The sequence below is a fragment of the Anguilla anguilla genome, chromosome 6 (assembly GCF_013347855.1).
Source record: "Anguilla anguilla isolate fAngAng1 chromosome 6, fAngAng1.pri, whole genome shotgun sequence".
Lineage (NCBI taxonomy): Eukaryota > Metazoa > Chordata > Actinopteri > Anguilliformes > Anguillidae > Anguilla > Anguilla anguilla.
The window spans coordinates 36,242,771-36,255,879 of record NC_049206.1 but is presented as its reverse complement, the minus strand read 5'-3'; the positions used below and the strand labels follow the sequence as shown (position 1 = coordinate 36,255,879).

General features: G+C 38.9%; 1 protein-coding gene across 2 annotated transcripts in view; it reads left to right on the top strand.

The window, feature by feature from the left end:
* The first annotated feature begins 8,714 nt into the window (after positions 1–8,714).
* LOC118229065 (keratinocyte-associated protein 3) overlaps positions 8,715–13,109 on the top strand; it is a 37,694-nt gene continuing 33,299 nt past the window's right edge. For both annotated transcript variants that reach the window (XM_035420735.1, XM_035420736.1), the window contains exons 1-5: positions 8,715–8,827; positions 10,528–10,712; positions 10,926–10,985; positions 11,472–11,669; positions 12,007–12,141. In XM_035420735.1, the coding sequence (XP_035276626.1) occupies positions 8,815–8,827; positions 10,528–10,712; positions 10,926–10,985; positions 11,472–11,669; positions 12,007–12,141 (591 nt within the window). In that variant the 5' untranslated portion in view covers positions 8,715–8,814. The remainder of the gene's footprint in view (positions 8,828–10,527; positions 10,713–10,925; positions 10,986–11,471; positions 11,670–12,006; positions 12,142–13,109) is intronic.

Here is a 13,109-nt window from a genome sequence, read left to right as displayed (position 1 = left end):
TGGTAGGATTCTTGCTTGCTGAACAAGCTTACTCTACAGGGTTGGAGTCCTGATTGATGTGGTCACTTCTGGCACTACGATCCTTACTTAACTCTAGTGTTTCTTTTGCGCCTCTACATCATGAAACCTATGCACTTGTTGTACGTCGCTCTGGATAAGAGCGTCTGCTAAATGCCTGTGATGTAATGTAATGTAATGAAACAGTTGAGCATTTCAGCTCTATTGGTGACCTTATCAACACCTTTTATAATACATGGCGGCAGTTCATAATTACAGTTTGTACTCAGGGATCTGAATACTTTCCAAAATTTGAAAGGGTTGTTTGGTTGTGGTTGATACAAAGTAGTCAGATTCTAGCATCTTAACTAAAAGTGTACACTTATTCCTCAGAAACCTAAATATTAGCCAATCTGACTCTGAACCTGTTCTCCTAGCAGTAGCCCAAGCTTGGTTTCTCATGTGTAATTGCTTAGACAACTCGTCAGAAAATCAAGGATTTTCCCTATCTTTAATCCTATAAGTTCTAAAAGGAGCATGTTTGTTTGAGAATTTCAAGGAATTGTCCCTAAAGAAGTCCAAGCCATTTCAACATCTGGAATAAGACTGATCCTGCTCCAATCACAATAGTGCAGGTCGTGTAAAAACGATTGTTTTGAAAAATGTTTTTGGAGAAAACGGGGGTTGGTTTTAAGGATCTTAGTGTTGCGTATAGCTGCAATGGCACAGTGGTCACTCAGATCATTAACAAAAATACCAGTTTCAATATATCTGTGCGGAACATTTGTCAGGAAAAGATCAATAAGGGTCGATTTCTCTGGACATTTCTGATTTGGACGTGTTGGGCCATTGATTGCGTTAAATTCAGAGTCGCAGTAAGCCTTTAAATCATCAGACATCGGTTTTAACCAATCCCAATTTAGATCTCCGATATTGACAACCTCACTGTAGTTCAGTTTCGCCATGCATTTCGTGAAACAAGACAGCATATTACTTGGAGCAGACGGAGGTCTGTAACAACCAACCACAGTGAAGACGTCTTTCGACACCTCGGCTGCTTCATACCAGAGACTGTAAAATGCTTCATACTTTCCGCGTGTCCGCGAGGGTCCACTTTTGTCCGTGTGACGTAAATGTCGTCATCCGCCCATGTCCGGAGGGTCCACGCGGACCCCTATGTGGACGTCCTCGAGCAGCCCAAAATTTGTGACCTCACGGACTGTACGTATAGGAAGCGCGTGTGGTTTTGTGTGTTCGTTTGTGAGTATGTGTCGTTGTGTACGAGTGTGTATCGGTGTGATTGTGTGTGCAGTTTTGTGTGTTTCTGTGCAAGTATGTGTGTGGTTGTGTATCTCCATGCAAGATTGTACATTTATGAGTGTGTGGTTACTATGCAAGTATGGGTGTGGTTGTGTGTGAATGTGTGCATCTCTACATTTCAGGTACCCAGGAACTGTTAGGGAACCAGGAACATAGCGCTAATTGTACATGGGTGGGGGGGGGGGGGACTACAGGAAGAAAAAGCCTTTTCCTTTTGCTAAGACCCATCTTGCATCAGTTTAGTATCAGAGATTTAGGTCACAAATATTACCCGTTTATGCAAAAAGTGACAATGCGTACAAATTAAGCCTCCCAAGGTTTCTTTAAGGCAGTTTAAAAGTGCTTTATCTAAAACTGATGGCCTGATTTCTTTCAACAACAATAAAAATGTATTTAAAACCTTGCCCATCAAGCCATAAAACAAACTCCAAATGGGATTTAAAACATGAAACACAACTGAATAAATAAACAAAAAATCAATTAAAAGAAATCAAGTCTTTTGTAAACGCACATCTCACATTAGTTCAGGGACAGGAATTCAAGATCACCAATTTTTAGTAAAAAAACTACTGTATGCAATAAACATTATGTAATTTGCAAACATTAGCAAACTGAGGTAGATTGGTATTGGTGAGGCAGACATAATGAAAATTACATCACAACCCATGTTATCAAATATAACACTACTTAACCCTTATGTAATTGTAACACATTTAAATAATTTTGGCAAATGTTAGTTTAACTGTTAGTTTAAATGATAAACGTAATGTTGAAAAACTGTTTCATTCAAATGCTCACAGCAACAATATACTTGGTTTGTTTAGGGAGGAGTGCCAATAATGTTATTGAGCATGACATACACACTGTATATGCATGCAAGCACGTGCACACACATGCACAACTGTGCTCACTCTTTCAATAATGGAGCATCGTGTAGTTCTGGCAGGCCACGAGAGTCAAGCGCTCCGGCTGAATCAGCTGATGGCTCAGCTGAGTGATGTTCGCCTATCACAGTACATTCACTAACAGGGCGGTCTACTTAAACAGCCTCCCTCTACTCATTCGGCTGCTCCTCCTGCATGCAAGCGCTGCACGTTGCTTCGTAAATCCCCTCCACCACCCCAGCTCCATCCCTATGCGTCAAGAATTTGCATTTCTCCATTCCTATGTGTTAAGAAATTACATTGCTCCATCCCTATGTGTTAAGAACTTGCTTTGCTGCTGGATCTGTTCTGTGTGTACCCCTCTAAGGGGGTTTGGCTGCTGGCCTCCCGGCCTTATCCACGCGGGCTGCGTGGTTGGCGGGAGAGCTCCAGAACAGAGCCATACCGCCAAACATAACTGTATTGCCTTTATTGTCAATAAAGTTCTACTTTGATGACAGTGGTCCTGACAGAAAGAGGTCATTTTTCATTAGGCAGGGTTTCAGTGGTTTACCATCATCAAGACCCATCAGTACTTTTTGGATTTAGGTAAAGGTGTGGACGAGCTTCTTGGAGTAGTCTAAATGTAATGCATATATTAAATCAAATAACAATGCAAATGCATCAGCCAACCAGGGGAGATCGCTGATAATGATATCAATAAAAAATGATACAATAACAGTGCTTGCAGGACAGAAATGAACTGAATCTGTGCGATGAAGGGCAAAGTTCATTTGCATAAGCGATTCTATCAACAGCAGGTTTCTCTCACTCTTCTCAACTTCATGCAGCATCTGTAGTCGCATTTGTTCCAAACTGGTCTGGTTTTCTCCTCTGGGGAAGTTTGGAAGGTAGTTAACCTGTCTGGCTCTCTTTATGTTGGAGTGGGGGGACTCACTGTCACGGTTGTTTCTGCTCCTTTTGCCTACATTGACAGACACCTCCATACACCCAGATCTGGCCAGCTTGGTACAATAATTCCCCATCTTGAACTTCAAGCTGACCTTCCAGCTGTACCATCCACTCTGAGACAGGCTCTCTGAGACATGGATGAGCTGTAACCAGAGCTTCAGCTGCCTTCCCCACTTCCCAGTCATTTGGGTAAGGTTTAGCTATGCATTGTTGCGGCCATGTTCTCCAGGATGTTGTGCTTTTGGGCCCTGGTTAACTACAGTTTCTTTCCAGATCTCTTGAAAACAGTGTTCCCCTCCTCAAGTATATGCTCCACTTCATAGGAAAAAGTAGGCATAGGGAAAGCATCAGGCCAGTTCTTCTGACGCTGAGTTACAGGCACATGGAGGAGTATGTCAGTATCGGAACTTGCACATGAGCTGGTATCAGTTTCTGATCGGACAACTTTCAACGTGCCTTTCTCTGGCAACTCTTCAATGTCCACCAGACAGCTGAGTTGTCCATCAAAGTCAGGAACTTCATAGAGCAGGGTAAATTCACAGTCCAGTCTTGGCTTGAACTTCTCTTTCATTGTGTTTATTAGTTCTTCCACTGACTTTGGCTGCTTAGTCAGGGTGAGTTTCATGGCAACATTTGTGGCAACATATACACATAGCAGGAACTTCTGGGGTTCCACCATCCCCAGATGAAGGACAAATCCATGAATTATTTTAATGCAAAAAACCTTTTTTATCACCCTTTACATACAATTAATCCTTGTATCAAGACGTTGTATGAAAGTAAATCAATAAATACGAGAATAAAATCCTCTTTAAGGACAAGGGCAGCATATTTTTTTCTGATTGTCAACATAGCTCAGGAAAATACCAACATTTACAATGAATTTCTCCAACTTACAAATGTGCTCCATCTAGTCAAATACAATCCTAGGCATAGAACTTCATTGTTAAACTTCAAGTACACAACTTGCACTTCCACTCCATTGAATAATCTGCTCACTACAATTTCAATGGCAACTGTTTAGTATAAGATAGAATTCCGCTTGATAATGGTTAAACCAATAGATAACCATTAAAATAAAGGTCAATGCTCCTCAACACTGTTGATAATTTGATCCTGTGGCAACAGAATAAACAAACAATATTAAACCAGTCGACAATAAGAACTTTACAACTTAATGCAAATATAATTTATTGGTGATTGAATTGCGACACGGTATTACACTGAAACCCTATTTATGCACCGCAGTTCATAATAGTACCCACGTGGGCACAAAGATGTTATGTTGAATGCGAAACCCTCTCAGCAAAAACCAAACAGGAGGACCTCAAGCCTCCTGAATTTTCGGTTGATGGAAGTAGGCACAAGTTAGCACACTTCCTTTCCCATCAAGCCAAGGCTCACTGGAGTAAACTATCCTGACTGGATAGGTTGCTCTTACAGTTTAAATTTTGGTCACAAGCTCCCTATAATGTAAAATTAAATGTCTAGCAAAATAGTAACCATGTTCTTGGACTTCAAATTGAGTGGCTAAGTAGTCATTTGAAATCCCTAAATGTTAACATTATATGTAGGTATAATTCTAAAGCTACAGTAACAAAATGCTCAGCTGCCATCACTATTTTAGTAAAAAATAATTCAACTATAGAATATGTAATATAACCAACATATTAAACCATAACACAAGGCCACCCTTTGGTGGTTTAGTGAAGAACTGCATAAAAGCAAACTAGCTAACATTACTTCAGCTTAAAGTTTTAAAAATAACAAGCACGAAACCGTCCAGACCCACGGCGCACCTCCTGCGAATGCATCTTACAAAGGTCATCCGTGAGTGAGTGAGTGACCACAATTTGCGATGCATAGCTCACGGCGGCATCCTGCGCAGCGCCGTGGGAAAAATGAAAGACAGAAAAACAATTCCAAAATAGACTGAACCATCAAGCATTTAACATAGGTACTGGCTCACAACTAACAAGCTTGACAAGGCGGGCAGACATTTGTATACATGAGGTTAACATAAGGTTAGCTAGCTAGCTAAGTATAGCTAAGTGAAATTTGTTAACTTACCAGATCAGAGCGCTTAACAGAAAAAGCAGCAACATACTTAATAATGACTTACTTAATAATGACTGTCGACGACTGAATAAAGAAGTTATCAGCTAACGTTGCTGACATAATGTTATTTTCACCATAACTACCATTAGACTATGGAGAAAGGTCTGCACTGCAGATAAGTTAATCGAATTTAAAAATGGGCGCGAAGCAATGGGAAACTGCCTCCTGTTGCACACGGTACATTACCTCGAAAGTAAAAAATGGAATTTAAAAAGTCTAACAATCAAACATTTTTAAATATAATATCCTTATATACCGTTACTGCAACCAACATAGTTCTGATAAGTTTTGTGCATTAACTTAATGTTAATTACCACTTTTCTCCACATAGATAGTAACTAACTTCAGCAGGAACCTTCTCGATTGGAGGGGTAGCCATATTGGATGGATTTTTCTGAAAACGTGATGTAGATGACGTCAGGATATGTCCCTCTATATACTCAAAAGAAATGATTGGAGTAGTTGTGTTTACTTAGAAATACTGAGGCACACAAAAATAAAAATAGATTACTCGTTCAGAAAACCTAATAGTTTATTGTTGGGTTAACTATGTAGCAGGTTTTGATTGTAGTATTCACAATATTTTTGAGTTAGTAGTACTGTTCAGGTTTACAGTGAACCTTAGCCTACGTATAGAAATGTAGTACACACACGCAGACACACAAAATGTTTGCTAGTGGTTGTACGCAGTATTATGAAGTAGACTGAAGGAAGAAATAGTTGGATTTAGTAAATAAATACTCACATGAGTACCACACTTATTTACGTATATTTCAGAAATATGAATACGTTTCCTGTAGAGATTATACAGATACAAAAGCAGAAGTGTTATTGTTATATTTTAAACATTTAAACATGTAATATGCATAGATAAAGAATTAAACATCAAGGTTGTTAAATCTGTTAGGTTACACATAGTAGACACAGGTGTGAGCAATAGAAGCAGGCTAAAATGCACACTTTATTCTGAGCAATGAATCAAATGATTAATACTTAAGTTTCAAACATCAATTTTATTATATCAGTATCATCAAACCAAAGAAAATCAATATTGAACTTAACAGAAAAGAGAAGTCCATCAACATAAAGAAAGTGCAGTCATGGCTCTGCTTTGTAAGAAAAGCACCAGTAATTTCATGTTTGCAATATAAGGCTGAACCTACCAAAATTCTGCAGTAATGTGTAATACTGGCAATATGAATGAGGTTATCAAAGTCAGATTGGGCTTTTACAACAACAGTAACGACAACAATTGTGTCTAAATAAGTTGCAGATTGAAACAGTGAATGGTCATAAATCCTATTTTACTTATGATACAACAAGAATACATTTTATTACGGAATGCGTTATACAACACCCACATCACATGGTATAAATCAAACAACCAATGCTGTACCGCGACTTCTACATTTTGCTCACATGAGTACCACACTTATTTATTCCACTTCAAGCCTTCAATGAACTAAATTATTGGTAGCTGAAGGTTTGTATGTCTAAACAGCATGTGTTTGATATGAATGTATTGGTTCTCTGTGATTATACAGGTACCAAGATGTGTATGCACAGAAACAATTTATTTTGATATGCCTACTTCTCTGGAGGGTGCTTTGGATTGGATAGCATGTGTGTAACTAAATTATCGACCAATAGAAAAATGCTGTCAACATGCCCATTGCTTTCCACACACCCCTTGCTGTCACCACACCCCATGCTCTGGTCTCCAGATACTGATACTTGGGAGTCCCCTGGTAACAACAGGATGAAGGCTGAAAGGTCTAGGCCAGAAACATACCCTTCGCAAGTACACAAACGCAAATGACAATGCCAGGCCAATGCACTGCAGACACATGGCTCAGTTGCACATACTCAAAGTGCGTTCTCAAATCCATGTGGAGGTAATAAACCCGAGTCCTCAAGAGGGCAATCCAGGACAGTTTCAAAACACTGAGCGGAAGAAAGCACAAATGGAAGAAGATGGCTTCAGCCTGTTGTTAGACAACTAAAAGGATTCTTGCTGTGACACTTGAAAGTGCAGCTTTGCGTTAAGAATTTCAGGTGACACATTTTAGAACACAATTATGCGTGAAATTTCGACTTTGCGTAGCTCGAAGCGTCTGTATTTGCGTACTTACATTTCCAACCTTACTCTCTTTTATGTGTCTATTTCTGTGTTATGTCTATTCTGTTCTGTCATTTAACCCTGATAATTAGATTTTTTTTTAAATAATTTAAAAAACTCCAGTTCTGTTGGTAAAAACACCTTGTTAATGAGAGATGTCAAGAGCAGAATGGGCATACTTGTTCAAGTTAACAGAAAGGCCACACATGCCCAAATAACTACAGTGGTATTTAGAAGGACATCTCTGGAAGCACAACGCATCAAACCTTGTAGTGGATGGGCGACAGCAACAAAAGTCCACTCCTGTCAGGGTTCCACTCCTGTCAGCTAAGAACAGGAAGATGCGCAAGTGATCACCGAAACTGGTTGACTAAAGATTGCAATCTGAAAATCTTGAATTTTGCTGCAACATACAAATGGTAGGGTTAGAATTTGGCAGAAACAGCCACGGATCCATCCTTGCTACTCTGTAAAGCGTGTTTGTGACAGTTCCCTGTAAAAAATAATTTTAAAAAAGCACTATACTGTAATGGCCAGCACAGCCCCGAGATCTCAATCCAGTAGAGCACCTTTTGGGATAAAGTGGAATGGGATGTTTGCAGCATGAATGTGTAAATATTCTTCAGGAACTGTGTGATGTTATTGAGTCAGAATGGACCAAAATCTCTATGGGATGCTCCAGCACTTTGTAGAATCCATGCCATGAAGAATTCCAGCTGTTACAGAGGCAAAATGGGTTCCTACCCTGTACTAGATAGGTATACTAATTAAATAGCCACTAGGTGTATGTACAAGACTTATTACCTATGGTACGGCAAGATTTAAAAAGGCCCCACGACAAGAGATCTGACTGACATTTTCTATCTAGACAAATGACTCAAACATTAAAGGCATTAATTACGCAGAAATCCTTCCCATTTAAATGTATAATACATGAATGTAATGGTTGAGTAGAACTCTATACCAGTCTTCCTTTTATCCACCCTGATCAAGTTTTCCACAATTCCAGAACCCTGTCCACACGGGGGTAGTTATTAACGATCAAGTTGTCACATGGGAGATAAATTTAGCATCTTAGAACGAATACATAATGATATTAAACACATTGCTTTGTACATTTCGTGGTCATTCGTTTTTGTGCTAATCTAGCATATCGTGATAATAGAAGTAAATTCCTTAAAGCGTTTCTTATTTTGCATCTGTCTGATTTAATGTGTTCGTAAATGTGAGGTTAAATTTTCATTGTATGACCTTTGATATTTTTTGCTCACTTCCGCATCTCAGGTAAAATTTACCACGTCACGGATGACTTGCGACTTTGTACAGCTAGGGAAAAAAGAAAGACAAAAGGAGAAAATTATTTCCATGCAAAACATTTTACCTCTCACAACTTCTGAAAATTTGTATGATTCTTAAGCGGACGAAATGTGTGGATTCGGTGAGTATGTTTTGCGTAAACATACACGTTACTTTATTTCCATAAATGCGGTGTGCTGTGGTTATACGTGGCATTGTTTTATGTAAGCATCATTCCACGAACTAAAAATGTTCTGCCACAAATTTAAGAGTATGTTCGGTGTGAAACCTTACGTTGTTTGTTTTTCAGTATATGGGAGAGTTTCCATAAATGTAACGCTCGATAAACCTAACACTAAATAACTTGGGTTCAATGCGCCTCCCTAGTTATTTCAGGTTTGTACATGCGCAATTCAGTCCTCTACCACCTAAAGGTACGGAACACTGTACTTTTAGTGGAAGTATTTCCAATAATGTTTAGGGAACTAAGGAGTAATCTGTTCCAGGAGTAATTTCGGCTATTAAGCTTTATTTCTATTTACGATATATCAAATCATAGACTAGCCTACTTCATTTAAAAAAGTTATCTGTCCTAGAAAAGTTAACATAATTGTCGGAGTGTATATTCTAGCAGAAATTTGGGTTGGTACCCTGGGAGGTCAGGGCTTCAGACTTGGAGATTAGGGACATTATGCTGTTAAAAACGATTTACATGTAGTGTCCTTTTGGGGAGACCCTAGGCTTATTAAATGGTGTTTAATATTTATTTAAGAAATTTATTTTACTCATCAACGTGTTTGAATTTTTAAGTTAGTTCAGTGTCTAATGGTAAATGTGTTCGGCTAATTTGCTTGCTGTGGTGGCATAGCCTCATTTTCAGTATGCTCCAAGTGATTAATATAAAAGAAACCGTCACTTGGTCACCGGCATTTAAAATAAGCATGGACCAGATTGGTCTGTATGGTCGACTATTTGGTTTGTACAAGCTTACCTTTGTGTTGAGAAACAAGTAAAAGCAGCTTTCCTCTTCAATTTGGATGTTACCACAACTCACTACATGGTAAGTTAAAAAGTTGCTTGTGCTTATGCATGTTTACATAGTCTTTTCTCATGAATAATGCCCCATGCTTCATGATGTGAGAATGTGGCTAGTCTCACTTTACCATTGAAAATGTGTTTCCTTGATTAACAATAGTATGTGCAGAAAAAATCTGCGTACGCACATCATAGGGCATTTTTAATTACTGTTGCAATTATTCTGCATCTCTGTTACAATCATACTCGGTGGTATGAATGTAACATCGGACATCCAGTATTTTAGTTTTAATTATATCTGACTCGATTAACGTATGAATGTAATTGAAGTGGCTAATGACTACTACCACGGAAGTAAAATTTCATAGAGCTAGGTTAAATAGTTTCTGGGTAAATGAGCAAAATCCAAAAACTGTTATATTCATAGTGACTCTCCCCTACTTTATATTAATTTTAGGGGAGCAATATTGTTTCTTTTGCTCCCCTAAAATGGAGGGACTATGTAGAAAAAGGGTTGTAATTCCTATAGGTTGATCACCTGATATGGATGTAAATACCATAAAAATAAACTTGACAGTTTGCACTTTAACCTCATTGTTGTTTTATTTAAAATCAGATATAGTGCGAAAACTGATACCTTTCAATATAACCGTATGTATAAATCCGTTCAAATGCTTCCGTGGCATTCTTTTTTTTCTTTTTTCAAGTGGAATGAAATACCAGTCTAGCATTAGGCTTTTTAGTCATTGTCATTCCAAGACTGAAAGTGGCTACACTATCATGTTTTATTTTATTTTATTTTTTCAGATAAACTCAAGGGGCCGCGACGACTAATGAAGAAAGGAATAACACTGATTTTCGTTGGCCACATAAACTTACTCTTGGGTGCAATTGTTCATGGCTGCATTTTGCGTCATATTTCTAAACCGAACGATAAAATCACGACCGAATACTCTGCTGCCAACGTAATATCTGCGACTTCAGGACTGCTGGTCAGTGAACGTATATGTCTTAGATGGTAGATTTATGGCTTGTATAATTGTGTTAATTTTAATTTTGAACTCCTGGGTATAACTAGTATTGCGGTAAACATTTTCCTGGGGTGGTAGGCACAGAAATAACCAATGTAAAATGCGTTATCATTGTAAACGTTGTTTATGCCCATTTCTGTCTTGTCACTAATTTTCACTGATTATTATTTTCAGAGTATTGCAACTGGCATCATTGCTGTTTTGGTGTCTAAAAATCTCTCTATTTGGAAAATGGTAAAGTATTTTAATAATATTGTACATCCTTGATAACAACTCTTCATTAAACTTGCAAGATATTAAAAATGATTGTGGAAAAGCACAGAGCAAGACAGGGTTTTCTTGGTTTAGGGGAAATGTGCAATTGATTTTATACAGTTGTTTAGGAAAGGATGTGAAGCGGTTTAGGGAGTTTTCCAGTGTCACAGTCTTATATGATAAACAATATTGGGGCTACCAGTTTAACAGAAAGTATGAGAAAATGTTCAAAGTGTTTCAGTATATGATCCATAAAAGAGGCTGAGAATAGTTTGCTTAGAAAGAGATGTTTTCCTGAGTGAAAACCTATATTCCAGAAAATTTGTCCAAGGGAATTGCTGTCCTGTATTCTGAATTTCATTGAATTACATTTTTCCTTGGATATGCAAATCTTTATTAAGACATGAGACATGTGATGAGTGCCAAAACAATGTTTTAAACAAATTCTTAATTTACCCCGTTTAGCATGTGGGTCTTCTGGTATCATCTTTCCTGAATGCCCTGTTGTCTACTGCCTGCTGTGTGGGTCTGCTCCTGGCCATCACTCTCACCATTGAAGGGAACGGTCACAGTCTTATGGTGGGCTGCAACTCCACTGGCCTTCCCATCAGCCCCCACTCGTCTTTCATGACAGACTGCCCCTTTGACACCACCCGCATTTACGTGAGTCTCCTCCAGGTGGTCCTATATTTCTAAGGTTTGCTTAATGCTTAATCGCCCCAAGATGTGTTTTTTTCATTTGCATTGCTTAGGCCTTAAATGTGGCCAAGTCCAAGTCAATTATCCTGAAATTAATCCAGCTAAAGAATAACTAATTTGGTTGAAAACAAAAATGATATTTGATATGATATTTTTTTAATGTGTGGGGTGCAGTTGGAGTATTTGATTTTAAAACTGCACTGCGGATTATGATGGGACATCTAATGGACTCATTGGACTGGAGAAATTGTGTTGGGTTTTATCTGTGTGTGCATGACTTAAACCAACTATCTACTTACAGGACACCACTCTGGCCTTGTGGTTTCCCAGTGCACTGCTAGCAGCAGTGGAAGCAGGACTGTCCATCTGGTGCTTCATAGTAGGGCTAACTCTGAGGGGCCTTGGGCCCTGCATGCACACCTATCTAAGAGAGCAGGTACAGCATCGTTTAACACGCACATGCCCACTTATCTAAGAAAGCAAGTACAGCAATGCCTGTACTACACATGCACCCATGTATGCAGCATGCACACACGTACACACATGAAAAACACAGCAGATGCCACCTCACCTGTATGACACATGCACACACACAGCAAAGGGTGTCCAGTCTTATCTGAAAAGGTTCAGTGTGGGTGCAGGTTTTTGGTTTACACAGAATTCACAGAATTGTTATCATGTTGTTGTAAACCTAGTCGATTTGGACGGTAACACAACTAACGGGATTACTGGTATGCAAAGAAATGTATGCTACAGGTGAAAATATTGTCAAGACTAATTTCTGTTTTACAGACAATCGACGGCATTGGCATGGAAAACTGTGTAGCATTTGATCATTTGGTACAGATGCTGCTTTACAGGTTATGTCCTGCATGAGGTAACAGGATAACATGATTCACATCTAGGGTTTTGCCTTCCATTTAATCCACATAGCTGCCCACAGCCTCACAGCATTTGAAAAAAGTTGACCACGCACACATATGCACACATGTACCTGCTGGCCAAGAGTGGAACACATTGCAAATAATATTTTTACTGAACATTTTTGTTTCTTTTTAACTAGCAAATTGAATATTTTATAAGAAATTATTGGAATGATTGTAGTCAAGGGTGCTTGTGCCTTGGTTCAAAAATCATGATGCAGTAGCATATGACATCAGGTCACAGGGAGTGGCATAGTGAGTCCAAAATAGTGAATAAAAGGATATCAGAGTTTTTCTCTTCAAGCAGCCCAAAGGTAGCCAGGATGTGGATGTCTTCCACTACCGAAACCATAGCCAGTCTGAAGAAAATGTTCTCAATTTGCTTCAAATTTGGAGGCAAGACCAACCACCACCACAGCGGGAAGCAATAGCGCTCCGCGGCGATGCTATTTTTAGCTCTTCAACATAAGGTCCGGTGACA